Genomic DNA, 27,792 nt, shown 5'->3' with positions numbered 1-27,792 from the left:
TATCCACTTTTTCATCAGTGTTAATGTTTTTATGTATAACTGAAGAACATATAATCCAAAATTTGATGTTAAAAAGGAATTTTATACAAAAAAGTCTTAAATATTTTTCAATTATTTATTATATATTTATATATAAAAGTAAAATATAAATTGCACACATATATCTACCTCAACACATAAATAGAATTAACCTTAAGTCAAATACAAAATGGATGGATATTGCATCAAATAACATGGGTTCTGATGTTATGGGATGTAATATTACATGCGTTTTTCCTTCACTTCACATCGTCCTCATAATATATTTTGTCACCTTTATTCGTTTTGGCCTCACACAAATCAATTATCCTTGCGCAAATTAAAATGTGTAATAATAAATAAAATACGTACAGAGAGAGAAAAAGAAAACAATATCATTAAAAATTAATACTTTAAGCCTTTTTCTTCAGTTTAAACCTAATTCAGATATATACAAAAGGGGGAAAGGAAAGGTGGTTCGTTCGTTTGCACTGTTCAGGGCAATAATCTCGGATTAAATCTGCCCATGTGAAGTATTAATCCTGTGGGATTGTGCCTTACAAAGTAGAGGAAGGGTCGGTCGAATCTTAGTCGCGGTGCTTCAGGGAGACGAGCCTGTCTGGGCCTTAAAGGCAGCGGGAGTGAGAACAGGCTGGGATCGTGGAGTGGATCATGGAAAGCCCTTTGATAATCTCTCGGTTCCTCCAAGAATTCGGAGTCGTAGAGAGCCTCTTCAGGCTGCAGGACGTCCTTGAACTTCCTTGACCTTCTGTACGTTCGATTCGCCGTCGCTGGGTAAATCTCGGAGTGATGGAACTCGCCGATTCCTCCTTCTCCACAGGTGGCGAACTGGTTAACTTGTAGGATGTCGGATAAATACAGATCGTTGGCGACTCCGTTCAAACCGCGCAAATCTGCTTTGCTTGAGTCGAAGAGATCCTTCATGCCCATATTTTGCAGAGCCACCGTGGCGTTGATGATAGAACGGTGCGAGAAACGCGGAATCTGCACTTCCAAACCAGGTCTAGGTATCAAGGAGCGCAGCAATCTCGACCAAGAGCCGTCCTTGAACGCTGAAGTCATCAGGTGTCTTTCCAAACGTGCCAAACCATCGCCTGGAGCGGCAATTCCTTGTTGTCCCGGAATAACGAAGATCGTGCTGACAATTTGATCGTTGGAACCTATAGAAACGGCTGTTGCATCTAAGCTGGGCTCGTAACCTGCCAGGAATCCTTTCCTCCAAACAGCTGCTGGAACTGGAACAAGTCTCCTTTGCCTAATCGATGGAAGAACGACAAAGTGTAATTCACCATCTCTTCCGTCGGTTGAAGCTTGAGCGCAATCCGTCTGCAATTAATGAAAATTTAATAATCTATTATTTCTCAATTTAAAAAATCCTTACCTGAAACACGCTCACACTGACTCCAGCCAATGGAGCTTTAACTTTAATCGATGCATCTTTCATGTACTCCCCGATCTTTCCTTGAGTTTGTCTCTTAACCATCATATTTGTCCGTTTTCTGATGATATCTCCAACTTCCTTAAAACTGACTTCCTCCACGTGTCCATCGTAGAATTGCCTCGCCCTCTCCTTGTAGAAATTCAACAAATTTCCTTTACTTTTATCGCTGTACAACTCCCTTAGAATAATCGAAGTAGCCACTCCGGTTTTATCGCTTGATTCAATAGATTCAGTTACATTCTTGAAAATCAAATGTGGATTGAACGTGACCATATCATCTAACTTCAAGATTTCGTTCATCTCTCCAGAAGTGGCTCCGCGTGCTCCCAAGAAAACCATGGCCAGAAGAGACGTTGCAGCAAATGGCGAAATAAATGCGCTTCTCGCAGCACTAATGCCATTCGTCACGGAATTCCAGAAACCGAACGCTAATTCATTGCACAACGCAACGAATTGATTGATGTCAACATCCTGACTCTTGGTGCTCGCTTCCAAACCTAATCCCAATTGCGGCACCAAATTCACAGGCTTAGCAGGCTGCACGTGAATCTGCGGTTTGTTCTCGGATTGCGCCACGCTTTCCTTGTTATGAGGATTCAAAGTTGGAACCAAACTCCAGCTGCTCGAGCTCACAACATCATCTTCTTTCTTGTTAATCTTCAAGATTGGAGGTTGCGAGTGTTCGGTTATTATAGCCAAGATCGTTGTGCGTCTTTTCGGATTGCTGTCCGTAACTTGCTTAATAACCTGTGCCAAAGCCTGAGTAGTTAAAGGTTGAGACATTGTGCTCGTTTCTAAATTATTTTCAGTCGTCATTTCCAAACGTTCAGTTGTCAATTCGACTTGGCTAGAAGCTTCTGTATTCAAGAATTCCTCTTCCAATTCCGCTTCTGTTGAATTTAATGCTACATTGCTAAATTCAGTGGTAGTAAAGTCGAGTTCTGTGGTTTCTTTGATCTCAGGGGTAGTCGAAATATCGTTCATAATCTCAGTGGTAGTTGGAATTTCTTCGGTTGTTGTAAACTCTTGTCTTTCTAAGTTAACGACTTCAGAGATCGAAGATTCAGCGGCATCCTTTAACGCTTCCCTAATTGAATTATCGTCTTCGATAATTGTGGACGTTGGAATGTCTTCGGTTGTCGTCGACAAGTTTTCCATTGTAGTCGATGTTCCCGCGTCTGTCGTCGTCTCGTAAGTGACGATTTCACTGTTGTTAGGAAGAATACCGACGGCTTGTTGGAATAATTGCTCTATGCTGGCGGCGATTATGTTTGTCGTGGGAATCTCCATTGTGCTGGTCTGGTCGTTTTGATTCGCGTAATTTGTGCTATCGGCGATCAAATTCTCCGTGGTCTCTTCGCTGGACATGCTTGCGAATTCCGTATTAATATCGTAGATGTTAGTGGATGTTAAGAGCAGCTGGTCCAAGATCTTATCAATCTCCGTTGGTTTACCATATGTGGTAGGTTCGTATTCTTCGGTTGAAGTAATTTCCATGTTCTCTTTAGTCGTTCCGACATCTTTCTCCGTCGTGCTCAGCTTAATTAATTGCATGGCATTGGTGCTCAATTTATTCCTTTGAATTTCAGTAGTGCTTTCCGATGGAAGTCTATCCAACAACGTTGTCAATTGCTCCTTAGTAGTAATAGGTATTTTAGTGTTAGTCTTGTGATCGATCAGGTAAATACTGCTGAGCAAATCAGTTTGTTTGAGAGATTCCACAGCTTCGTTCTTTTGAATTTGTTGTTCCTTAACTACGTCGTTCCTAATTGTGGTTGGTGGAAGTTCAAAGATTTGGATAAAGTGCGTAGGATGGCTCTCGAATTCCGTGTTTTTCTCTGTATTCTTATTCACTGTTGTTGGAATCTCGGTAGTAGGAATTGCCAATTTTTCTTTAATCATTGTCATAGATACAACAGCTTCTTTAGTTGGAGACGATTCAGTTTGCTTCATTGTTGTTGCTTGTTTCATTATTGTAGAGGCAACTATATTCTCTTTAGTTGATAGAGAAGACTCAGTTTGTTTGAACGTCGTTGAAGCCATTGTGCTTTCTTTGATCGTCGTCGGCGTTTGCTTCATAGTTGTTGAAGGAACAGTAACACGTTTCATTGGGACAGCAGTTGTTGGCTTCATGGTTGTTGTGGCAGCAGTACTGCGTTTAATCGGGACAGCAGTCGTTGGTCTCATTGTTGTTTGCTTAATTGTTGTTGGAGCTTCTGTGGTTGTAGTTGTTGTTGTGGTAGTGGTTGGAGCTACTGTTGTAGTTGTAGTAGTAGTGGTTGTTGGAGCTTGTGTAGTTGTAGTAGTCGTAGTTGTTGTTCTTTTAGTAGTTTTTTCAGTTTTAGGTAATTCAGTTGTGGAAATAGTAATTTGCTCGGAAGCGCTTGATTGCAATTTAATTGGTTTAATTGTTGTGGCTCTTGTCGCGGCGATTTTCGGTGCTAAGGTTGTGCGAGTCGTCGAGCTAATTGGTCTTCTTACAGTCGAAGACATCATCGTCGGCTTCAGCGTTGATGGTTTGACGGATGATGGTTTTTTAATGGTCGACACTTTCTGCAAATTATTTTTAAACACCGGCGTCGTATTTAGGAGCGATTGCGTGGAAGGCCTTCTCGTTGTTGGTCTGATACTAATGACAGGCGAACCTTCCGTGGATTCCTTCTGGCTCTCAGCTGGAGGAGGATTCGCGTTGGAAATAATCGACACGGTGATGACAGGTACTTCTATCCTTTCTGTAGATGTGGTTTTAAGCACTTCTTCAACCTCGAATTGCTTTGTTGGTAAAGTCTCCAATTTGATGGGGTACGGTGTTAAATCCTCTTGATCGGCTGTGGTGCTCATATCCTCTTGATTGGCGGAAGTGCTTTCTTCAATGTTCTGTTTCATTGTAGTTTCTTCATCTTTCTTTGTAGTTGATTCTGTCATTTTCGTTGTTACTTCTGTGATTTTGCTGGTTGTTGTTTGTGGGACTTTGCTGGTTTTAAACGGAGTTGGTTTCTTAACAATCGGAGCTGGAGGAGAACTGGTTTCGAGTAAGATAGTTTCCGCGGTCATGGAGTTTTGAGGATTGTTCTGCTCGTTGGGACCACCGAAGATAGTGGATAAAATCGAACTCCAATTGGAAGAAACATCAGGAGTATCCAAAGCCACGTTTGTTAAATTCTTGTGAACTTCCATTTCGCTCTTAAGAACGTTTTGTACGTTGCTAACAACATCGTTGACATTCTTCTCGGGAGAGTTGTAATTTGTGCTATAAGTGAAGCCTTCTCCATCGCCGTTAGCTATGATGCCGTGAATCTCTTCAAGAGTCATCAGACGCTTCACCAGATCACCGCTATCATCGAACGTGTAGAACTCGTACCTATCAGGATTCAATAGGTTGATGGGACTGGCCACTTGAGCGCTGGAAGCTGGCCTCGATACTGGTTTACCAACAGCATCGGAAAAATGCGTCAAGGCTCCATCCATTATCACAGAAACCGAAGTAACAACGCTGCACCAAAACAAAAACAATTACAAGATTTTCTTTCAACAATTAATGATAATAAGAAATACCTTGAGCCTAAGATTTTCCTGGAAGCCGGTCCATCAACTTCCAACGGATCCTGCGCCGGGTAGGCCCAACATCCTGCGATCAGCAGGATTATGAACCAGCTCATAATTGCTTTTGTCTGCAAACGAAAGAATAAAATTAACATCTCATGTTTCCATATATGCGAACACGCGCGCGCGTTTTTTTTATTGGACGATGTTCGTATGAGTATTTATGTTTAACGGAATTTGGAAGAACTGTTATGTTCCGAGTGCTAAATAAATAAACTAGAAATTATACAATTGTGCGCGCCGGCGATTTTACACAAAACCGATTGATCATCATCGCCTATATGGATGGTTTACTTCGCAAGATCCTGAATGCTATTCATATTTCATAAGCGAGACGAAGCGTTTATTAGTCGAAGAGCAGCAGGAAAGAGGAGGCCAATTGTGGGAATGGAACTGGTCTCATAATCATCATCTCATATGTAATTTCGTAATATTGTCTTTGCTACAATTTCCTACTTGGAGTTCTCTCACAAGTTTAAAACAACAACAACAACAACAAAAAAATGCATAACTGGAAGGAGATTATCCTTTGTATTCCTTACTGTTATAATTCGTGCGTCTTATTTAGTTGGGTCAAATTTTAATTAGCTTTCGTGAACTCTCTTATTTATTAATAATAACAATCCAAACTACTATTATCCTTTTAACTATGTAAATTTCACAAATATAATATTGTGATAAAATGCAAAATTTCAGTTGGAAAGTTATAATTGTGAGTATTGGGGAGATGGCGCCACATCAATTAGAGCGAGTATTTAAATTGCATTCCGAGACGACAATTTGCAAGAAGTGATTGCAATTCGAGAGGAAGAAAAAACACCAAGAAAATAAGCAATAAGAGAGCAATCTACGCAAATGATTCTGATTTCCCAAGAAACTTCAAAGAAATTTCGAATTGCGTAAATGAAAAAGATGATTATGTGAGGTAACGAGGAGCGAGCAGGAGAACTTTCGTCGAGACTTGCCCAATTCGCGGATCCAGATTTTCTTGAAATATCATTAAAACATGGCGTGTCGGAGAGATGCAGAATAAATGCACGCATATTTCTTTCACGCGATTTCTTCCTTTTCAGGAGATTCTTCTGCATCTCACGTTATATAACTGGACAATTTGGCAACTGCGGTTCTTTCTTCTTCGTCATCTTTTGCACCTTCGAAGAAGATGTAACAGCGTGTGTAATTAAATTTTAATTGGCCTATTGAACAAAGGAGCCTATGCATATGCCGCATACATGTGTGATTGTCTGCGGCGATGATGAGGAATGGGCAATTAGCCCGAACCATTTCCACGTTTCGCAACTAGTCTGCATGCACGAAAAGCTCATTGTTCTTTTTTTCCTCGTGTCCCACTGGTACCGAATATCACTTACCCACTTATTTCGGAGACGTGCTGAATGTTAAATAAGAGCAATTACGAGACGGAATGGCTTGTACCTTTGGGTCACTGGCTCAACCGATACTTCTTAGTTCATTCACTTCAAGAAACCCTTACAAGGTACAATGTATACATTTTGAATTTCCCGCTATTTCATATTTGATGTGTGACTCATATCCAAGATACAAAAATATCAAAGATACATGATGATATATTCTATTGCATCATTACTTTGACCGTGAATTGAAGCAAATACCATTTATACCATTGAGGATTCTAATATATCTAAGATTCATATCGAAATATTCTTGTATCAATATGATATGTCAAGATATTAAGAATTATTTTCATTATTTTTCTTAAATGTCATACTATTATTCAAAATTTAAGTTGATCTAAGATGTGTCTTGAATTATTGTGATGCAATCACTAAATTGTAAATTGTCAATTTTACACAAATAAAACCTGAATTATTATTTAACGTCTATAATTAGAATATAATAAACTGAAATAAACATAAGAAATTTCAATTATATTAAAAGAATCCACCCAAACAGAAAGAAAGTACATTAAATTACTTTTTTTTTCCATTTAATTAAAATAAACATAATTAATGAATAATGAATAAAATCTCAAAAGTTATTTTGGTCCTTGCAGATACGTTTGTTTTTCCATTGCTCAATTTAATCCGCGCAAAGGACGAGCGAAAATGTGGGAGGCATTAAAGGATTTATCCGACCGTTTTCAAAAGCGAAGCTTATTTTTTTTTACATAAATTACTCTTTCGCGCCTTTAAATCTGAACACTTGATACAGAAACACAATACTTTGGTGTCATCATTATAATTTATATAATTACACTGTAAAAGTATATATTAATACTTGTTCTCAAATGAATTACTTTAGTAATTAAATTTTTTTTATAACACGTTTCAGCAAATGTTAATTAAAATTTCAACCTTCGACCTTTACGTATATATTAATCATGTTTACAGTTTTCTTTTAAATTTAAGTTTACAACGCGTAATATTTGTAACTGTATACGCAAAACTAATTATTAATAATTAAAATCAAAATCGCTGTAAGCATTTATTTCTCAGTTGTTGTTTCAAATTATATTAATTATTTTTTTATCAACTATTCACACCTTTCCTATTTGCGATTAATGAGATTTGCAAGCATATGTTAAATCGAATAATAGTCGAAGAAGATTATAATAAATGTCTTTAATTCGTTTAACAGACAAACAGTCGTTAGATGTACAAAGGCACTTATTATATAATGTTGATGACTGCTGATTTTGTTGTTGTTGTTATTATTATTTCGCAGATGTATTAAATTTAATGATTCGACAAGGTCACAGCAATTACAATTAGATCCATTGAATGCAATGATATATATATATATAAATAAAAAAAAGGTAATGGAAAGAAAACGAATAATAATATGCATGATTTGTTGCGAGAACGAAAGGGGTCATAGACCTCGGTAATGCTGTATCTATCTGTCTCTACTCTCCATTCGTCATGAATCGATCCGGCTGGATCAGACTTCGCTTGCACCGAAAATAAATGGAAAAAAGAATCTATGACGGAATTGAATTATGTGGGACGTGCGTGTTGATTGTATTTACGATGTGATAATTTGGCTGTGTTGACACCTGATCAATCGAATCTTCGATTCGGTCACGAAATTACACAGAGTGGAACGTTTATGTCGGTAGATTCAATTATTCGATAGTTTACAGATCACCAACGTCTTCTGAATTCCTTCTTCTTTTTTTATTAGTCTCATTTTGACAATTATCATGTCAGTTTTAAGGTTTAAGTTGAATGTATTTAGAGTATAGGCATTCATTAAACAATTATTTTGAGAATAATTATCAAGTAACCAACGTGTTCTGAATTCCTTTTTTTTTGTCTCACTTTGACAATTATTCTGTCAGTTTTGATTAAGTTTAAATTGAGGTTTGAATTGAATGCATTTGGAGTAAAGACATTCCATTAATAATTATTAAACAATAATTATGAAAATAATTGTCCAATTAGAACAAAATAATTTTCAGTTATGATTTTATTCATTACATTGTTAAACATATATAAAACATCATAACAAACGTCTTCTGAATTTATTCTCCTTTTTTTTTGTCTCACTTTTAACAATTATCCTGTCAGTTTTGATTAATCTTAATTCGAGGTTTAAGTTGAATGTATTTAGAGTAAAGGCATTCATTAAACAATTATTTTGAGAATAATTATCAAGTCACCAACGTCTTCTGAATTCCTTCTTTTTTTTTATCTCACTTTGACAATTATTCTATCAGTTTTGATTATGCTTAAATTGAGGTTTGAATTGAATGCATTTAGAGTAAAGATATTTCATTAAATAATTATTAAACAATAATTATGAAAATCACTGTTCATTTAGAACAAAATAATTTTCAGTTATGATTTTCTTCATTACATTGTATTCATTCTCCTTTTTTTGTCTCACTTTTGCCAATTATCGTGTCAGTTTTGATTTGGTTTAATTTGAGGTTTAAGTTGAATGTATGCTGATGTTATACAATAATTATAAAAACCACTGTCAAATTAGAACAAAATAATTTTCAGTTCTGATTTTCGTTACAATGTTAAACGTATATAAGATTCAATTATTCGTCTTCCATTTTTTTGTCTCACTTTTGACAATTATCCTGTCAGTTTTGATTAACCTTAATTTGAGGTTTAAGTTGAATGTATTTAGAGTAAAGGCATTCATTAAACAATCTTTTGATAATAATTATCAAATCACCAACGTCTTCAGAATTCCTTCTTTTCTTTATTATCTCACTTTGACAATTTTCATTACAATTTTATCAGATTAAATTATTCGATAGTTTACAAATCACCAATGTCTTCTGAATTCCTTCATTCTTTTGTCTCACTTTGACAATTCTGTCAGCTTTGATTACATTTGAGGTTTAACTTGAATGTATTTATAATTAAACAAATTATTTAACAACAAAATTCAAATTAGAAAAAAAAATAAAGTTTTAGTTAAGATTTTCTTCAATAAATTTTTAATCATATATTTATGATTGATATAAATTATATTGATCCTTGAATTACAAGTTATAAAATCGTTTTCGACTCTCTAATGAACCGAAATTAATTTCGTTCGGGTTACGTTCCATATAAATGTATATAGTTCCAGATTCGGTTTTGGATCGGAAATTAAAATTTAAAATCGAAAAAAAAGCAATTCAAAATCGAGTCAAATATCAAATTTTTATTTCTTTTTATTTACAAAATTCCCTTACTATTGTTTTAAAACTATTGAAAATACAAAAGAAATAAAAATGAATTAGTGACTAGTTCAACACATCCACTTTGTAATGTTTCTTCAGTCTTGTTTACAGTAATACCCTTTTTAATCACTTTTATTTGAGTTTGTTCTAATGTTTGTTACGCAAGACTTGTGCTTGCCTTTCTTTTTCAAAACATTAGCACCAGCACACTACCATCAAAGAGCATATATGAAGGAAAGCGATTATGAATTAATATAATGATAAAAATTGAACCGAAATTAACCGGATCCGGTTTATCAATTGAACAATTTTTCGTTCCGGTTACAGTTACGGTTCAGTTAAAAAATGCGGTTAATTTCGATTCGATTACGGTTCGATTCCGGTTCGACTATCTGTTTTTTATAGAAATACTTAAAAACAATGTAATTTCTAAAAAGTATGTTTATTACTTTAAAAATACGTTAAAAACTTGTAATTGTAATTTGAATTGTTGATATCATTACTACTAATATTAATAATTTTTATTTAAAATCTTTTCTACATTGCTACAATTACAATTGTTACATTCTGTCACCTAATTATACTAATATTATCCATTTGTTTAGTATTGATTTGTCAAATTAATCTATTTAATAAAATATTATGAATTCAAAAATGTATAGCTATAAATGAGGAAATACGTGAACTAATTGTATCTTCATTAAAATTCTAATTAGCTGTGGATTCGAGTTGAGAATGGAAATGCGGCGAATCTGCGTTTTTGGTTTTGTTAATTTTAATGAATTCCTCGAACCTCGACTCGTAAATTGGCGTGAGAGATTATCGTCATCGTCGGTCTTTCGGAATTACCGTCGATGATTTCATCGTGCCCATTTTTAGGGCACCTTTTAGTATTGGCGAAATGTCCATTAACCGTTTGTCTTGTGTTGCGTTCGAGCATCGTTAAGGAGAGAAGTTCGCGAGAGGAGCAGAAGCCTCCGGGCGACGTACATCTATCTATCTATTTATTAGCGAGTATTATGGTTCCTAGAAACCTAGATAACATTCGAATGATCAATCATCGGACAACGTCTTTCCGTCCGGGATTGTTAAATGCCGATCGCTCGAAGACGTTAAATTTATTTATGGAGCACGTTGAGACTCTTCTTCCTGCATCGCACATATACACACACAGACATAGAGACAGAAACATACCATTCTTGTATCTCGTCCATCATTGCAATAACGAGTAATTTAATTGTGCAATCCAGAATTGAAGCCCCGTCGTTCTAACTGTCCGAAGAACACGAAGAAGAAATGAAAAAATGTAACCGGCACGGCACGTCCGTTCTTCTTCTTCCTGCACCGTGCGTTTCCTTCTTGATATCACATATAATTACGATTTATATATATATATTTTTTGTTCACAGTTACAACAATGACTCGTTTTCGACTGTATTGTTGTTTCGCGAGTAACGGTCTTCATTTATTCCCTTCTCAGAGCTTATGGAAATCTTATATTCAATTATATATTTAAAATTTTCTTAGAATTAATCAGAGATTAAGATAAATTTGTTGGTAATCTTATAAATCTAAAATCAAAAAAAAAGTTAACTAACATCGAGTTTAAGCTTAAGCCAAGAGGATTAAGAAAGTGCTGATGGGTCAAATTCTATTGCTTTATTAAAAAATTGTATAGAAACGTGTGTTTGTTCAATAATATATTAAACCAATAACTTAATTGAATGATGAAATCAAAGCAAAATAAACTCAACTGTAATCAAAGAAAATCCAATTACATTAATTTCAATAGATTTGGATCAAAATAATCTAAAAATCTTGTATATATTGATAGTTAATTTATTTTGTTTTATAAAATTATATAACATTAAGAATAATGCAAATAATTTTGGCTTAAGAACTGAAACTGTTCAAATTTTAATGAATCTCTAGGTATAAAATAATTCTTTATATATTATTTTTTAAAATTTGTATAAAACTTATTGATGTAAATTAAGTCATATAAATATATTATGATATAAGAAAAATAAAGACTATTAATAACATTTGGTTACGTCCTCGCGTCTTAATGTAGTCAAAATTGATCAAATCTTGTATTTAGTAATGTTCATGTAGAAAAAAAAATTCTATAGAAATTCTATAGAAATTCCAGTTTTAACAATTTGCAGACTTTTTTTATGTACGAATAGAAAGAAATATCCATCAAATATTAAAATCATTAACAATATACATTGCTTTTTTTAAATAATGTAGAAAACTTATGTTACAGTGAAACACAAAAACACTGAAGAAATAACAGTTTGCATTTGAATTTTTAACTATTTGTTGAATACTTATGAATTCGTTGAGTAAAATATCCATTAAATATTAGGGTAATTAACAATTTAAATTAATTTTTTTAACAATTTGTAGAAAAATTGTTTCACAGTAAAAAAAAACTGAAAATATGTCGGTTTTAACTTGATTTTTTAACAATTTGCTGAATACTTATGAAATAGTTGAATAGACATAAATTTCCATTAAATATTAAATTCATTAACAATATTAATCGTTTTTTTTTAACAATTTGTAGAAAACTTGTTTCACAGTACTAATAAAAACCCTGAAAAATATGTCTGTTTTAACTAGATTTTTAACAATGATTTTAAAATGAAATAGCTGGATACAAACAAATTTACATCAAATATTAACAATTAGTCATTAACAATTTAAATTGATTTTTCTAAACAATTTGTAGAAAAATAGTTTCACCGTTACAAAAACCTTGAAAAGATGTCGGTTTTAACTAGATTTTGATTTTTCTAACAATTTGTAGAAATCTTGTTTTAAAGTATTAAAAGAAAACCTGAAAAATTTCTGTTTTAACTAGATTTTTAACAATTTGTTGAATACTGATATAATAGTTGAATACTGATGTAATAGTTGAATAGAAACAAATTTTCCTTTTTTCCTTTAAATATTAAAATCATTAAGAATACTTAAGAAAATCTGAAGAAATGTCTGTTTTAACTTTAATTCTTATCAATTTTTAGAAATGTACATATTTACATATATGTAAAATATTTTTTCAAATTTGCTTAAAACTTACTTTAAAGTAAAAAAAAATAATATAACAAGAAATAAGATTAATTCAGCTTAGACAAAACATTTGGTCATCTTGATTCAAGCAACAGAAGGTATCAGCCAAAACCAAGTAAATCAGTTAACTGTAAATAATCCACCCACACTGCAACGAAGAATTCCCTCGGCTTTACGGCTTTGATTAAATGTATTTCTGAATATCGCGGGGGTGTATCTTTTTCACTTTACCTCTCTTTCATTCTTGTTGCGACTCGCCTCTCCGCATTTGCATATCCCCAGACTCGGGCGTTGCGAACGTGTGCGTTTGAACAGAACGGGAATTTTCATTCGAGACAAATCTATTTTATAATTCCTCTCGTCGCAGCGCGGAGCACACGCAGCCAGCCTTCAATAACCAAAAGCAAATATAATACTCCGCCGTATCATGCTTTAATTTTATACAATTTTATTAGCATTTCTATTATGTTTTTACTGTAAACCTACGTCTGGTCTGCTCTGGTATTCCAGATGTTAATTGAATGCGACCAGTCTACGAAACTCGAGATGCGCTCTTTAATTAACCGCTGGATGTGCCGGTGTGGTAATTGCTGTTATTTGTAATCTGATTTAAAGACGACATGACATTTAATATGACATAATTATCTTTATTTTTCCACGCACTCGGATTATTCTCAATTGGAAGCATTAAATTAATATTCAGCGGCGAAATCTGCTTGTTACGTCTGCCACATTCGATTCCAATTTTCATCTGATTCCTCTTTGAAAGATTGTAATAAAATTCAGTTTAGATGCAAAAAAAAAACAACATATTTCATCAAATATTTCAACAGAGCAATTTGACTAAATTAATATGTTAATTAGTGTATAACGGTTGGAATTATTTATATTTCTTAGTCACTTAATTTATAGTTCATAATTTAACAATTGGCAATTTACTTCAGTTAGAAATTAATTCATTTGAAATATTTTAGTTTTTTTTTTCAATTCCATCTTGATCTTTGTCACTTACATCTATTTAAAAGTCTTCATTTATACTATTTTTTTAGTAATAAACAATAATGATTTTTTGACATTAAAATTAAAAAAAAATAAAAATTATTAACCCTTTGCGGACATGCGGCGAATATTTCCGCCATATCCTTTACATAGGAGACTTCACTTGTGCTAAATTTCATTCAGCGCCAATGTGGTGGCGCTATCATCAAATCTTAGTTAATCTTCGTTATAATCGATAACAATTATAGATAAAACAAACAGATGTAATTAAAAAAAAAGTTGAAAATTAGTTTTAATTATTTAAAAACAAGAGAGAAAAAAACTAATTATTAAGTCAATCAGATAAAATCGAGTAGAAAGTGCAAATTGCTTTTGATCTCTTTACGTCTGCCATCAATAAGTTAATGGAATCGTAAATAAAATGAAGTTTTTTTTTTCTTTCTCTATATATTAAAAATCCTATTAATAAACGTACTTACATATATAAATATAAACTTAATGTTTGAATTACGAGCGTAATTCAGTTTCTTAATGATGGAAAACCGTCAATTTGAATTTACATTTCGTCTTTAATTGGCAACGTCTTTCGTTTGTTTGTTTTGTTTTTTGAAGAAACAAAGTGATTACTACGTCTACTATGACTCGGATAGGGATCTCAATGTCGCAGTCACCGTTCGAACTTTATAATATTGTTGTTACTATAATTCCACCTCTTAACTGTAAACGATCGAGTAAAAGTTTCGCGTTCGAAGTCTCTCCCATACTAATAATACTTAGTTTATGCTATTTTATTACCGTCTATATTTCTCATGTTGTAGTTTCTCACGTTCAATAAAAAAAGAAAAGAAATACAGGTATCCCCCGACTTACGAATTCCCGGATTTACGAACACAATTTTAAAAGATTTAATTTGTTACAAGGAGATATATTGTGATAAAAAAAATTGACTGTCCAAACAAAAATTGATAATTTCTTTAATAAAATATAATATTATTTGTTTCTTTTGTCGTTTTTTATGAAATAATTGTGATGTCTTCTATTATTTCAAATTTATGGAGTCAATAATACGGAATTTAATTATAAAAGTAAAAACCATGATAAAGTGTGGTAAGATAAGCATATTATGATTTTTTTTTAATTCCTCTGACTTACGAACAAATTCGACTTACAAACAATCCTTTGGAACGGAATTAGTTCGTAAGTATTTGATTATTGAATTTCCCAAGAAGTTTCTCATGTTTTATATAGATAATACAGAAAACGTTACTAATTTATATAAAATAATAAAATTTGATACTTGAATGTTGAAGTTAATTCAAAATGAAACAAACAATTATTAATAGTGAAATTTCTCACGTTCAATAAGAAAAATGAAGAAATATAAACAAATATTACTTCTATTAATTTACAAAATTTTGTAGAAAGTACTGCAAAAAGGTGGATATTTTGATTATTGAATTTCCCAATATGTTTCGCATGTTATGTGTAGATATTAAAGGAAATATTACTTATTTGTATAAAATAATGAAATTTAATACTTGAATGTTGAAGAATGAAGAATGTTGAAAAAAAAAATGTTAATGGTAAAAATTGAAATTAAAAGTAAAAGTATAAAAAAGTACACTTGGTTAAAAGAAGTACACCAAATTGAAGTTTTATTAAAATACTTAATATTCAAATTTTCAAGAAGTCTGAAATAAAATTTTAACAAAATCATTTGATAATGGTAAAAATGTATAATTGTTTGTAAATAGTACGAAAATTTGAAAGTCTTAATTACTATGGATGGGTCATAGTGACCCACCTTATATTTGTTTTCATACGTATTTTATTGTAATTTTACTAAACAAAATCAGTTTTAAATGATGTTAAATTCATTAAATAATAAGAATTAATTTGTGTTTGTTGTAAAAAATATTAATATGTTCTATTTTTTTTTAATAATTGGGTCATTTTGACCTATCGGTAGTTCTTGTGTTTTGTTTATAGTAGTTACTAAATAGTTAAAAGAAAATCCTATTTCCTTTAAACAATTATTACATTCTTGGAATAAATACATTGAAATTGCAAATATTTTGTATAATATTTTTTAGTTGGATGTAAGTAGTACAAAAGGTTGATGTTTGACTCGTATATATATGTTTTTTTCTTCTGTTGTTTTTCTTTGCTCGTTTGTTCTATTGACATAACATTTTATTGGCAGATTCGAATTACAGTTAGAGCCACGATCGTAGAAGCGATACGAGACGAATTATTGGAAGACATTAACATATATTTTCTATACGGAATCGAATATATTCGGATAATAAGAATGTTATACGAAATAAAAAATCGTATTATCCTTCAGGGAATATTCGAAGTGCTCTCACAATTGCAGCAATTTTCTGGCGCAAAATTTAATTACAATTAGCTTTTATTTGCCTTTTGCCACACAACCAGACCTCTCACTTCTATTATATTTATATATTTTTTTATTTCGTTATAAAATTGTTGAAACGGTAACAGGATCCATTTTCGTAATCATTGAAAGCGATCTCGAGTATTTCTGTTTGCTCTAACTGTGTAATTCAATTTGAATCTCTTATCATTGTAACCTATTTATGCCGTATTAGGCTTATTCGGACTTCGGAACGAAACAAGAGTATCAACGTTGTTTGCATTACAATTTAATCATCAACCAAATGCAGATGCATGCGTTTGTTACACGTGCATATTTGTGTGTATGAAACAATGAGCGTTTTCTGCGGATGGAAAAAGTTCTTCGCTCTTCGATCACGAAGCTATTATTATGCAAAGCGCTTTGCAGAAGTAAAACTGGATCGGGCAATCAAGATCGACTTATTTGAATAAATAAAGGGAAAAACGTATACTTGCTGCGAGCTAAAACTTATATAGAAGATAGATGATGTAAAATACTTTGTATTTAGTTCAATCGGTTACCTTCTATACAAATTTAATAAAAAACTTCATAAAGTAAAACATTTGATTACTTGATTTTTTAACAAAATTAAAAGTTTTTAGTTACGTAAAAAAATATAATATTATAGTGTGAATTTTAGAAAATAATAAAGTAAAGTTATTAAGTGACTAATTAAAAACTTGCTGTTTGACAAAACTATTTGAATTTTAATGGAATTATCAGTTTACAGTTAGATATAATTTCTTTTTTTTTTAATTTAAATTTTAATAACTAAGAAACATTGATTTTGAGATAAATTTTGAAATAAAACAGTTGAAATAAAAATATATGATATCAGCAGAAACTTATCTAAAAGATATATAATAAAGAAGACGTTTTAAGTGAAAATAAAACATTTGATGTTTACCAAAATTACTTGATTTTTAATTAATTAAAAAAAAATAGATAAAAAAAATATAATTTTATACTTTGAATTTTGGGACATAATGAGTTAAAGTTATTGTAAAGTTAGTGTTAAAGTAAAGTGACTAATTAAAAACTTGTTGTTTAACAAAACTATTTGAATTTTAACGGAATTATCAGTTTACAGTTAGATATAATTTCTTATTTTTATTTTTTTAATTTAAATTTTAATAACTGAGAAACTTTGATTTTGAGATAAATCTTGAATTAAAACTCTTGAAATAAAAATAAATGATATAAGCAAAAACTTATTTATTAATTAAGTTCAAAATTTATATAAATTTTCTTATTTTTTTTATTATTAAATCTACATAGAAATATGAAAAACTGTATGTTAAAACTTAAGAATTTCGGTCAATAGCCTTTATTTAATTATAAGTTAAATATGTAACCTTTATATTATCAGATTATACCAAATGTCTAAACTAAATAAATGTGTTAACACAGTTTAAGTGAAAACTAAAAAAAAATGTAATATCATAATGGAAATTTCTGCTACAATTAGAATATGATGAATTATTTTGTAGATTTAGTTAAAAAAGTATTTGCTATTTAATTATACTAATAAAAATAGAATTTTCTGTTATGTGAAGAATACTAAAAGCACATATTTTATTGATTTTTTTTGTCTAAACTTTTAAATTTTCTCATAAATTTAGTTATTAATTAAAAGATTCATTAATTAAATATATAAAAAAAACTGTATTATTAAACAATTTACAACCAAATTAAGGCTATTTTTTTTGTATTTTCAGTTAAATTTTGCTTTCTAAAGATTACAAAAATTGTTATTTTATTGTATATTTTTTTCAATATTTTGAAATTTAGTTGAACTCTTGTCTTACTTTTTGAAAATTAATAATTTCGGAAAATATTTTATATAAATTATTATTAATTCAAAAAAAAAACGTAAGATTTTGCAAAGATTGAGATGCTACTTAGTTTATTTCCATTCATCGCAGTTTTGCTTTGTGTTAACACGGACAATAGCTTTCTTACCTGAATATAGAATTGGAATGGTTGCGATCTGCGAAAGAATTACTCTCTGAAGAAGCTCTGATGGCGCTGTTATCTTATTTCACATTTGAAGAACGTAACCGATGATGATGGTAATGATGGGTACTTGTACGTACGGAGTCAATGGCACAACTGTGAGGCGTACATGTACATGGTACAGGTGCTCGACCTTGACCGCAGCAGTGGTCCACCGATGAAGAAGAAGAAGAAGTACAACATGAAGAAGAAGAAGAGGTAGTAGAAGAAGAAGAGATGCACACCCAGGCTCGCACGCACCTATACTCTTACACACACACACCGTCTCTATCCTCACTATCCAAGTGCAGATCTTCTCTATTTATAGAAAAGAAGGCACCGCCGATGGGGCTAAGAGCGGCTCTTATCGCTTCTGCTCCTCGCCATTACTGGCATCTTTCCATTGACAAGAGCTCGTGTCTGCGTGTACGTACGGTCGAACGTATGTACGTCTGGATCAGATTGCATCTTGCACCTGATTACATACATTTCCAATGTATGATTACACCTTAGCCTCTCCGATGAATTATTAATGCGCGCCGCCGAAGACGCGACCGCAGACTGTCAAGGCGAAAACCGTTTTGTCTTTATATGCAGAAACATGCGTTCACATTTGTTATCGTCTCCTCCGGTTCTCCAGGATAATTACATCCTTTTTTTTTCTTTAAACATTTGCAAATCTTCAATACTGGACAATTGTATACTAACACCATAAGATTCATTTACTTGATTATTTAATGTTAAAATTTTATATTTCTTTACAAGTACAAGAATTAAATATAGTTAAAAGTGATTTTTTTAAAAGTTTATTCTGAAGTCTTAGTAGAAAATTTAAGTCTCAGAAGACAATTTAATAATTTTTAGTTTTTTTTCTGATAAATAATTTAGATTTTTCTTTCTCGTTTTAAAACTAATAAAAATAATATCAAAACAATTTCAGATTTAATTATTTGCTTATTTAATATTCGAGTATACTACCTATGAAAATGTTCTATTTCTTTAAATTATGAAAATTTGAAGTTTAATATTGGATATTTCTATAAAGTGTAAAGATTCAGTCAAAAATCTTAGAAAAAAATTGTTAATATATAAAAATTACAATATTCTCCTTATAAAAATCATTTCATTTCTTCTAAGTTTTCATTTAAATTGTATAATTAAAATCAATAATCCATTCTAATAATGGTAAATATGAGTGGAAATTTAACTGAAACTTATTTAATTCGTATATAAACGTATAATGTTTAGTTTTACCATTTAAAACTGAATGTTTTACATATTGACTATTATTTTAAATCCGTTATACATATTTTGCTTCTAATAAGTATAGGGCGACTAATAGCCGAACCGGCGCCGGTTCGAATCTTGGTCAAACCAGGCCCTTTGTGAGTCCTCTTGGTGCTTGCAGCAATAGGGCCATCGTTCATCACAGATGAACAGTGAAATGAATGAGGTTCAGCATAAAGACCCTCAGCCAAGTCGATGGACAATGACAGTTTTAAGGATAGCAGCAGATTCACAGTCAAAGGAAATAGTGGAATCGCAGAGCATTATCCACGTAAAGTCAGCCGCGATCTTAAATTTACTCAATGTTCTCATTAATGAACAGACTGTGAATAAAATTATACGACATACAAAAAAAATAAGTATAAAATATTTAGATTACCGATTCAACAGACTTTTATTGGATTGATTATGAAGTTTACAGAGTGGTAGTTTAAAGGGTGGCGTACATGTGAGCTTTTTGCTCATTTAGCTTGAATACAAATTTACATAGTAACAAGATATTTATAAAAAAAAATAGTTTGGTAATTTTTAGGTTGACTTATGCTATCTGAAATGGTTAATTGGCAAGGTTTGGTAGGCGGAGGTTTGGGTCAGGTGGAGGAACATGGGTTTGACGATGTTTAGGAAATGGGTTATGTCTGGGTCGTAGTCCGGGGGTGCGTTCTGGGCGAGGATTGCCGGTGGGAAAAGACTTTTTGCTTTTGGGTTTGCAGGCGCTGGCGGAGATTGGTGGGCGGACGTAAAGGGTGCGAGTATGGTGATTCAGGGAGAAGGTTTTGGCGGCATGTCAGCCTTGGAGTTTGTGGATAAATTCAGGGATTATGGGGTGTGAGTCAATATTGTGAAGGTGGCTAAAGATAATGTAGTTAAGGATTGGTTGGTTGGGATGCAATTGAGAGGATGGTGAAAGGATAGGTGAGGACGGGACGGATGAAGGTTTTGTAGGTGTGGAACAGGGTTTTGGGGGAAAATATTGAGATATTACCTAATTATTATTATATCATTCTCATTTAGAAATCGAAATATGTTTTCTACACGTGCAGTGATAACTGAGATTGCCATTAGGGTCAATTTTTTAAAAAGAGTTATAATAATGCTTTTAAGTGACATTTATTACACTTCATTTGGGTATTCTCAAACACACTTCATCACGTTAAACGATTATAATTGTTGGCTGCTTCCACTATTCACTGATCTTCTAACATACGGTAATTGCATTGAGGCGTTCATCCAGAGCAATTTATCTTGCTTTGCATACGATTAAAGATTTGAATACGTTGAGAACTATTAATTAAATGTACATTATTTCTCTGTAGCTATATAAATTCTTTGTTTGTTACTATTTTTAGTGTATATTCTTCAATTATTATTTTATTAAATTTATTCGAATATGCCTAGATTATTATGATTCGGTTCCCGAACAAAATTTCAATAAAGTGATTTGAAATTTTTGTCTATTTAAACATATTTATTTGTAAAACTTTATTTATTTGAATGAATTACATAAAAGTTTTTCGGTTTTCGAACTAAACACTGTCAAATTCGTTAAGCGAGGCTTCACTGTATATTAATAATATTATATTCTGTCTTTGTAGAATTGAAGCAGAATTTGTATGAAAAAATATTAATGTGATCATTAATATTTTGGAGTGTACGAAAAAACGCGCAGAGAATACACAACAACAACAAAAAAAATTGTTTTACTGTTTCGAGCATACAAATAGTTGTATTAAGTTAATAATGTTTCCAGTTTGAATGGAGAAATGTTCAGGTTTAAATTGAATAATCTGTAATGAGGAAACGTGTATAGTGAGTAACAAGGCTAATAATTTATCAATGAATCAAACGCGTTGAGGACAATTTTCTCTTTTCCATTCTTCTTTCGGCGATGATTCAAATGGAACGGAGATTACATGTGAAAGTGCAATGACGAATGGATAAAAATAAATATATAGATGAACGGATCATCGTCCCAATTCCAACTATTCTCCATTGATCACAACCAAAACCGCGGTCACTTTTGGACACAAGGAAAACTATTATAACGGTTCAAGCCACAAAAACCACTAACCACATACACGCATATTCCACAGAACAAATAATCATAAAATATGTGTATACTTATGTGAAATAAGACACAAAGAAAAACATATTGTACAAATTTTAGTTCAGTTTGTGTAAATAAATCAAAAGAAATAATTGAGCTGTGACGATCGGTCGTCGGCAAGTTTTTAAGTATTCAAATCGTATGGTCTAGTACCGTTTCAAGTGTAAGTATAAGTATATTTTCTGTGATGCTGTCCGGGCTTAATTTATTCCGTGGATAAGTCAACGCACTCTGGGACCCATAGCTAATAAATAAATGAAATTATGAAATGACGAAAGGAAGTGCGGCTTTTGTAACGAGAATTATTATGGTACGCCAGATTAAGCCCGATGGATTATTAATGTGACTGCGGTTTTTGCATCCTCACACTCGTATATAAGGACAATTCCCATTAACCAATAAGATTAACGTCATTGTAATTAAAAAAAAAAATCATATTAAGATATTTATTGTGATAAATTGTTATTCGAAAACGGTTCGTTAAGACTTAGAAGCTTCGTGGTAATAAATAACATTGAGGCAGTGTTTCTGTAATGCTGCAACAGTCGATGTAATTAATTGTCTTCAACCACGTAGATATTTTTTTTAGATAGATAAAAAAAAAGTGGTATAGAGATTTATAATGAAATTAATAATATGTAAAGAGTATTTAGTAAAAACTTGGAAGTTCGTTTTTGAAGTCTATTTGAAATTCGAATAGTTCGTAAACCGAAATCATTATTAATAATGTGATACATTTTTTCATTTTTTTTCAATATTAGATGTCTTTTTAGTTTAATTGTAATTTGATTCAAAAATTTAAAATGGACAATATTGTGAAACTTTGATTTTCAAACATAATTTGTAGAATCTGTTCGAAAAGTAATAATAAAATTATTATAAATAAATTTAAAAAGTTTGTAATAATTTCTTATATAAGTGTAATCAAGTTGTATAAGTCACAACATCTTAGAAATTATTTGCAGACTTTACTTTATTTTTAAAAATACAAATAAAATTTCTTCAAAACAGTTTCGAAGTTTTTACGTGAGAAATGCAAATATTGGAATTTATATAAGTAGGACAAATATTAAAGTATTTTTTTAAACCAAATGGAATCAATAAAAATTGTAAAGTAACTAATAAATTAATTTTAATACAATTTTGTCAATTAACTTTGTGATTATTATGGACCCTTTGTCGGTTGTTAAGGATGCTTTTCGATTGTTATGGACGTAACCCCAGTTACCAAGGACGTCTCAGTGTTGCTATGCACACAATGACGGGGTCATAAGGATGCTGTCAGGATCTTTTTTTATGGCTGCTCTCTCAATAGTAAAAGAAGCCTTATTGCTGCTGCAGACCTTAAGTTATTAAGATAGGATGCTATTTACTTATTATGAACATAACTAAAAATACTTTATAATTATTACGATAGTAGTTTTATTTAAGAATTATTAAGCTATTAACTATTTAATTTAAATTAGAAAAAATGGTATGATTTCAATTACATTTATTTTAAATATTATTTATTTACTCAAAGTTACGTGTCTGATTTTATTATTTGAAGTGTTGACAGATTTTTAAGTTGATTATTGTCGATCTTCTCTTTGTTATTATTAACGTTACTATAGTTACTAAGAAATCCACTCATATTGTTTGTTGTTATGTAGTTTATTCTAGTTACCAAGGATGTGTTATTATTGTTATAAACCGTAATAAACTTTTAAAATATTGTTTACTTGGTATAGATTTCTATTGCTTAATAGTTGTAGACTTGATCTTAGTAAATACAGATGTCTTTGAAAAACAATTGCTTAGTAGTTATAGATAAGATCTTAAATGTTAAAGACAACTGTAAAAAGCCAATTGCTTAATAGTTATGGAGATGATTTTAGTTATTAAGCATTTCTTTAAAAAGATGATTGCTTAATAGATGTAGACTTGATCTTAGTAGACGTCTGTAATCTTTGAAAACCAATTGTCTAGTAGTATAGACACGATCTTAGTTATTGAAAACAACTTTAGGGAAGCAATTGCTTAATAATTATAGGCATGATTTTAGTAGATACAGATGTCTTTGAAAAACATTTTTTAGTAATTATAGACAAGATCTTAGGTGTTAAACACAATTTTAAAAAAACAATTGCTTAATTGTTATAGAGATGATTTCAGTTGTTAAATATTTCTTTAAAACTATAACTATTAAGTATAGACTTGATATTAATAGATACAAAGGTCTTTGAAAAAATACTTGATCTCAATTGCTTTGGATTTAAGAGTTGTCATAGCCACAAACCTAATATACGTTGTTATAGAATTAGCATTTGTTACAACAGAATTACAATTTAATTTATAAATTTCTTTATAAAATTGTTTATTTATAAATTATTGATTGATTATTCAAGATATTTATGGTGAGAAATAAGATATTTTTAGAGATTTGACAGAAACAGATGATTGTGTCCATACCAGTTTGAATTGATTAAGAGATCGAGTAAATCGAATGTAATTACTCGGAAGACTAATTGCGGCTATCGAAAAACCTATCATCATAATTGGTCGACTGCAATTATGAAGATCCGATCGGATCGGATGAATCCATAAGATTATTCAAATTAACGTTTCTTTTCTCTCATTCATTCTTCTTCGAATTCTTATTTTATTTTCTTTCTCTCGGTGCAGAGGATTCAAGTTTAATTAAATTATTAAGCGGTAATAAATTTTGATTAAGTCGTGGTGTCGGCAAAAAAAAAAGAACGTACGGTTCGAAGCGTTTCCTGCTGGGAGAAAACAACATCTCCGCGTAATAAATAAATATGCAAAGTTCTCTTTAATTTATCTATATGCACATGATATTACCGAGAAGATGCGATGCGAGAGGAAGACTTGTATTTATAAAATGTAAAATTTTAAAAAAAATGATTACACTTGAGAAATGATGTTGAAAATAATGGTGGGGAAGGGAGAAAAGTTTTATGCGCGCGGTCTAACGGTGCAGAAATTCCTTTTGTTGGTGCCGAGAGGAAAGAAAAAAGACTTCCCATCATCCTTCATCTCTCGAAATTATATTCATGCTCTTCTTTATATTTTCTTTCTGAATAGTTTTTGCTTTTATTTTTACGTTTTGTAGTTGTATGAAGAAGAAAAAAAAAGAACATAAAAGTGATGAAACGAAGAACTTGTTCCAGGAAACGCTTGAATTCATCATATTCTCAAGACGACATTCATAACATTCAATTATCGAACACTTTCTCATGGAGAATATACTGAAATCTATTAGACATTATCGACATTGTTTATACCTGCAACTTTCTTCCATAATTATTATATTCATTTTGTCAATTATATAATATATGATTTCCCAAAACTATTTAGTTTCGTTTTTCATTATTTTAGACTTGTATTATTACAAATTTATAAAATATTTTAATTTTATTTGATATTTTTCATTAAATTCTAAATTAAAGAAATTTTTGACAAAATTATGTTCTCAATTCATAAAATTACTATATTTTTTGAACAATAAATTAAGTTTATTTAATTCTTAATTTACTTTAAGAAAGTGTTACAAAAACAATCAACAATATGTTCATTTTAATTGCTAATTAAATGCATTTGCATTCAGCTTTAATTAACAAAATTATAATTAGAAATTTCGATGTTTTTTTAAATTCTCATTAACTTCACATTTATCAAAATCCCAATTTTCTATAAACGCATTTCAACAGTTGAATTCATGATTTCTTACACTTTGAAATATCAATTGCTTAGATGTTATAGATAAGATCTTAGCTTTTAAAGACAACTTTAAAAAGTTAATTGCTTAATAGTAATAGATATGATTTTCGTTGTTAAATATTTATTTAAAAAGTCAATTGCTTAATAGTTATAGACTTGATCTTAGTAAAAACTTCATTAAGTTCATATTTATCATAATCCCAATTTATTATAAACGTATTTCAACAGTTTAATTCATGATTTCTTAATAGGCTTGATCTTAGTAGATACAGACGTCTTTGAAAAACATTTTTTTAGTAATTATAGACAAGATCTTAGTTTTTACAGACAACTTTAAAAAAGACAATTTAATAGTTATAGAGATAATTTTAGTTTTTAAATATTTCGATGATTACTTACTGGCTATATATTTAATTTACTGGCTTATTTATTTAATTTATAAATGTAGAAAAGATTCATGTAAAACTTAATGAATTATAAAACAATTATTTTTTGTTAATTAATTACATATTTTGTTTAAAATCTAAATCTTTCAATTCTTTAACATATTAAATATAAACTGAATATGTTATAAAATCTGATTTTATGATAAACTTGGAAATTTAGGTTCATGTAAACTATAAAATTCTAAAATTTGGGTTAAAAGTATTATTACTCATTTTATTGTTTACTTTTACAGTTATATTTTTGTACTTTTTTTTTCTATTTATTAACATATTTCTACTATAAATAAAATTATCATTTTCATCGCAATGAATTCATAATTTATTTACAAACATTTATGATTTAATCTTTACATAAACTAAATATAACAATTTTGTTAATAAAAATCGTTTTTATGCCTTTTTAGTAATGAATTAATATGTATAAACATTTAATATTGCTTAATTAAATTTAATTAGAAAATAATTGTAATTTATTTCTATTGAAGAATTTTACTGTTTTTTTTTTAATATTACATAAATCCTTGTATTTATTTGGACAAAATAAAGTAATTTTCTATTAGAACATTTTTAGAATTTAATCTCTAGTTGTGTTTTTTCTATTGATTTGATTTTATTTGAAAGTTGAAAACTGTTGTATATTATCGATTATTTTTATAATTCAATAAATGAATACGTTTTAGTTGGTTTTTATATAAATTTAATATGTAAATTTGTGTAAATTTATTAAAATTTTACTTTGTTTTATACTTTTATAGTATTTATAAATTATGAAATATTGATTTGTGTAATTGAAAATATTTATTTTTAGAAGTTTTCCACTTGAATTATAAAGTATGGAAATGGTTGGGTAATGAGCGGATGCCAGTGCTTAAGTTTTTCCCGGAAAAACGTAAGCATCGAGTAATATCGATCTATTTGCGATGGAAACGGAAAATAGAATGTGAACAAACAAAAAAAAACGGCACTAACTAACTGAATTTTCCGTATTCGAGGACAACAGTCGACCGGTGAAATAGGTCAGTTACCATATATATATATACATTTAAAAAGAAAGAAGTCACCGAAAGGAAGAAAGAAACAAGGAAATTTTAAAGAATTGGAGCTCATCGCGCATTCCAAGAACGTACACCAAATATTTGAAAGAAACCGGTATATAGCGGAGGCACGATGAAAAATCCGACTCGTTACGTAAATTCGGTCTAATTTTCCGTTTCAGATAATAATAACGAATTCATTATTTCTCTTTGTTAAAAAAAAAACATGCAAGATTCGTGCAAATTGAATGATGAATATACCAATTTCTTTGTCACGATTTTTAATTGCTCGATGGGAAGCGTTATATAACAAACAACAATATCTTCTTTAATTGGTCCAATTTGGAACGCGATTGTGTGAACGAGTGTTTGTATATTGGGAACGGAAGAGATTTCCAAAAGCAACTTTTGAATTGATAAAGAAATAAAATAAAGTTTGAACAGGTATAAATTGCTTTTACCTCCGCTTTTACCCTATGCTCTTTGGTTGAGGAAAAATCGGAGAAGAAGAAAGTCTCATCCTCCTTTCGAAATGTAATAGGCATGCATACGTAATTCCAGGATGGATGCTTTCTTTATTTATTTTTTTTGCAGATTGTAATTGATGATGGAAAGAGCGGTGAAAATCGTAATGTGAATAGATGGAATATAATGAACAATACCTGCTTTTTTGTTGTTATTCTTTCTGGGAATCAATCTGGATCGATGATGTTGATTATTGTCTGGTTCTCGCTGTTGGTTATGCTTCGAGACGTGTTACGTAAGTCCGTGTGTATGCATTAATCTGTTTGTTGTAATGTGGGATAAAACTGGACTCTCACTGCTATGAACTTGCACACTACTAATCAACAATATACTGAGGACTTCTTCGGCTAGTTGGTGGATTTATAGCGGCCCTCTCCGGGTCATCAGGTAACGGAAGATTGTCTGGGAGCTCGGCTCGTTTGTTGCGTTCGCCTTC

The 27,792-nt window shown here is 30.9% G+C and overlaps 1 protein-coding gene across 2 annotated transcripts; it reads right to left on the bottom strand.

Annotated features, from left to right (window-relative positions):
• Window positions 1-151: 151 nt before the first annotated feature.
• Window positions 152-27,792, bottom strand: LOC108566983 (serine-rich adhesin for platelets). 2 transcript variants are annotated; one of them, XM_017927152.1, is made up of 4 exons: window positions 27,494-27,792; window positions 5,036-5,151; window positions 1,421-4,973; window positions 152-1,365 (listed from the first exon to the last, which is right to left on the bottom strand). In XM_017927152.1, the coding sequence occupies exons 2-4, from the start codon at window positions 5,137-5,139 to the stop codon at window positions 514-516; spliced, it is 4,509 nt and encodes a 1,502-aa protein (XP_017782641.1). In that variant the 5' UTR covers window positions 5,140-5,151; window positions 27,494-27,792; the 3' UTR covers window positions 152-513. The 2 variants fall into 2 exon arrangements, with proteins under 2 accessions (XP_017782641.1, XP_017782642.1); XM_017927153.1 differs by lacking the exon at window positions 27,494-27,792 and adding an exon at window positions 14,303-14,463.

The sequence above is a fragment of the Nicrophorus vespilloides genome, unplaced genomic scaffold (genome assembly GCF_001412225.1).
Source record: "Nicrophorus vespilloides isolate i.1.1-1 unplaced genomic scaffold, Nicve_v1.0, whole genome shotgun sequence".
In the NCBI taxonomy this organism is placed as follows: Eukaryota; Metazoa; Arthropoda; class Insecta; order Coleoptera; family Silphidae; genus Nicrophorus; species Nicrophorus vespilloides.
This window is presented reverse-complemented; position numbering and strand designations above follow the sequence as displayed.

Coding starts and splice junctions, on each gene's coding strand:
- LOC108566983 (XM_017927152.1), bottom strand. CDS start 5,139: ATGAGCTGGTTCATAATCCTGCTGATCGCAGGATGTTGGGCCTACCCG. Junction 4,974..5,035: donor AGGAAAATCTTAGGCTCAAG/GTATTTCTTATT, acceptor GTTTTGGTGCAG/CGTTGTTACTTCGGTTTCTG. Junction 1,366..1,420: donor TCAGTGTGAGCGTGTTTCAG/GTAAGGATTTTT, acceptor CATTAATTGCAG/ACGGATTGCGCTCAAGCTTC.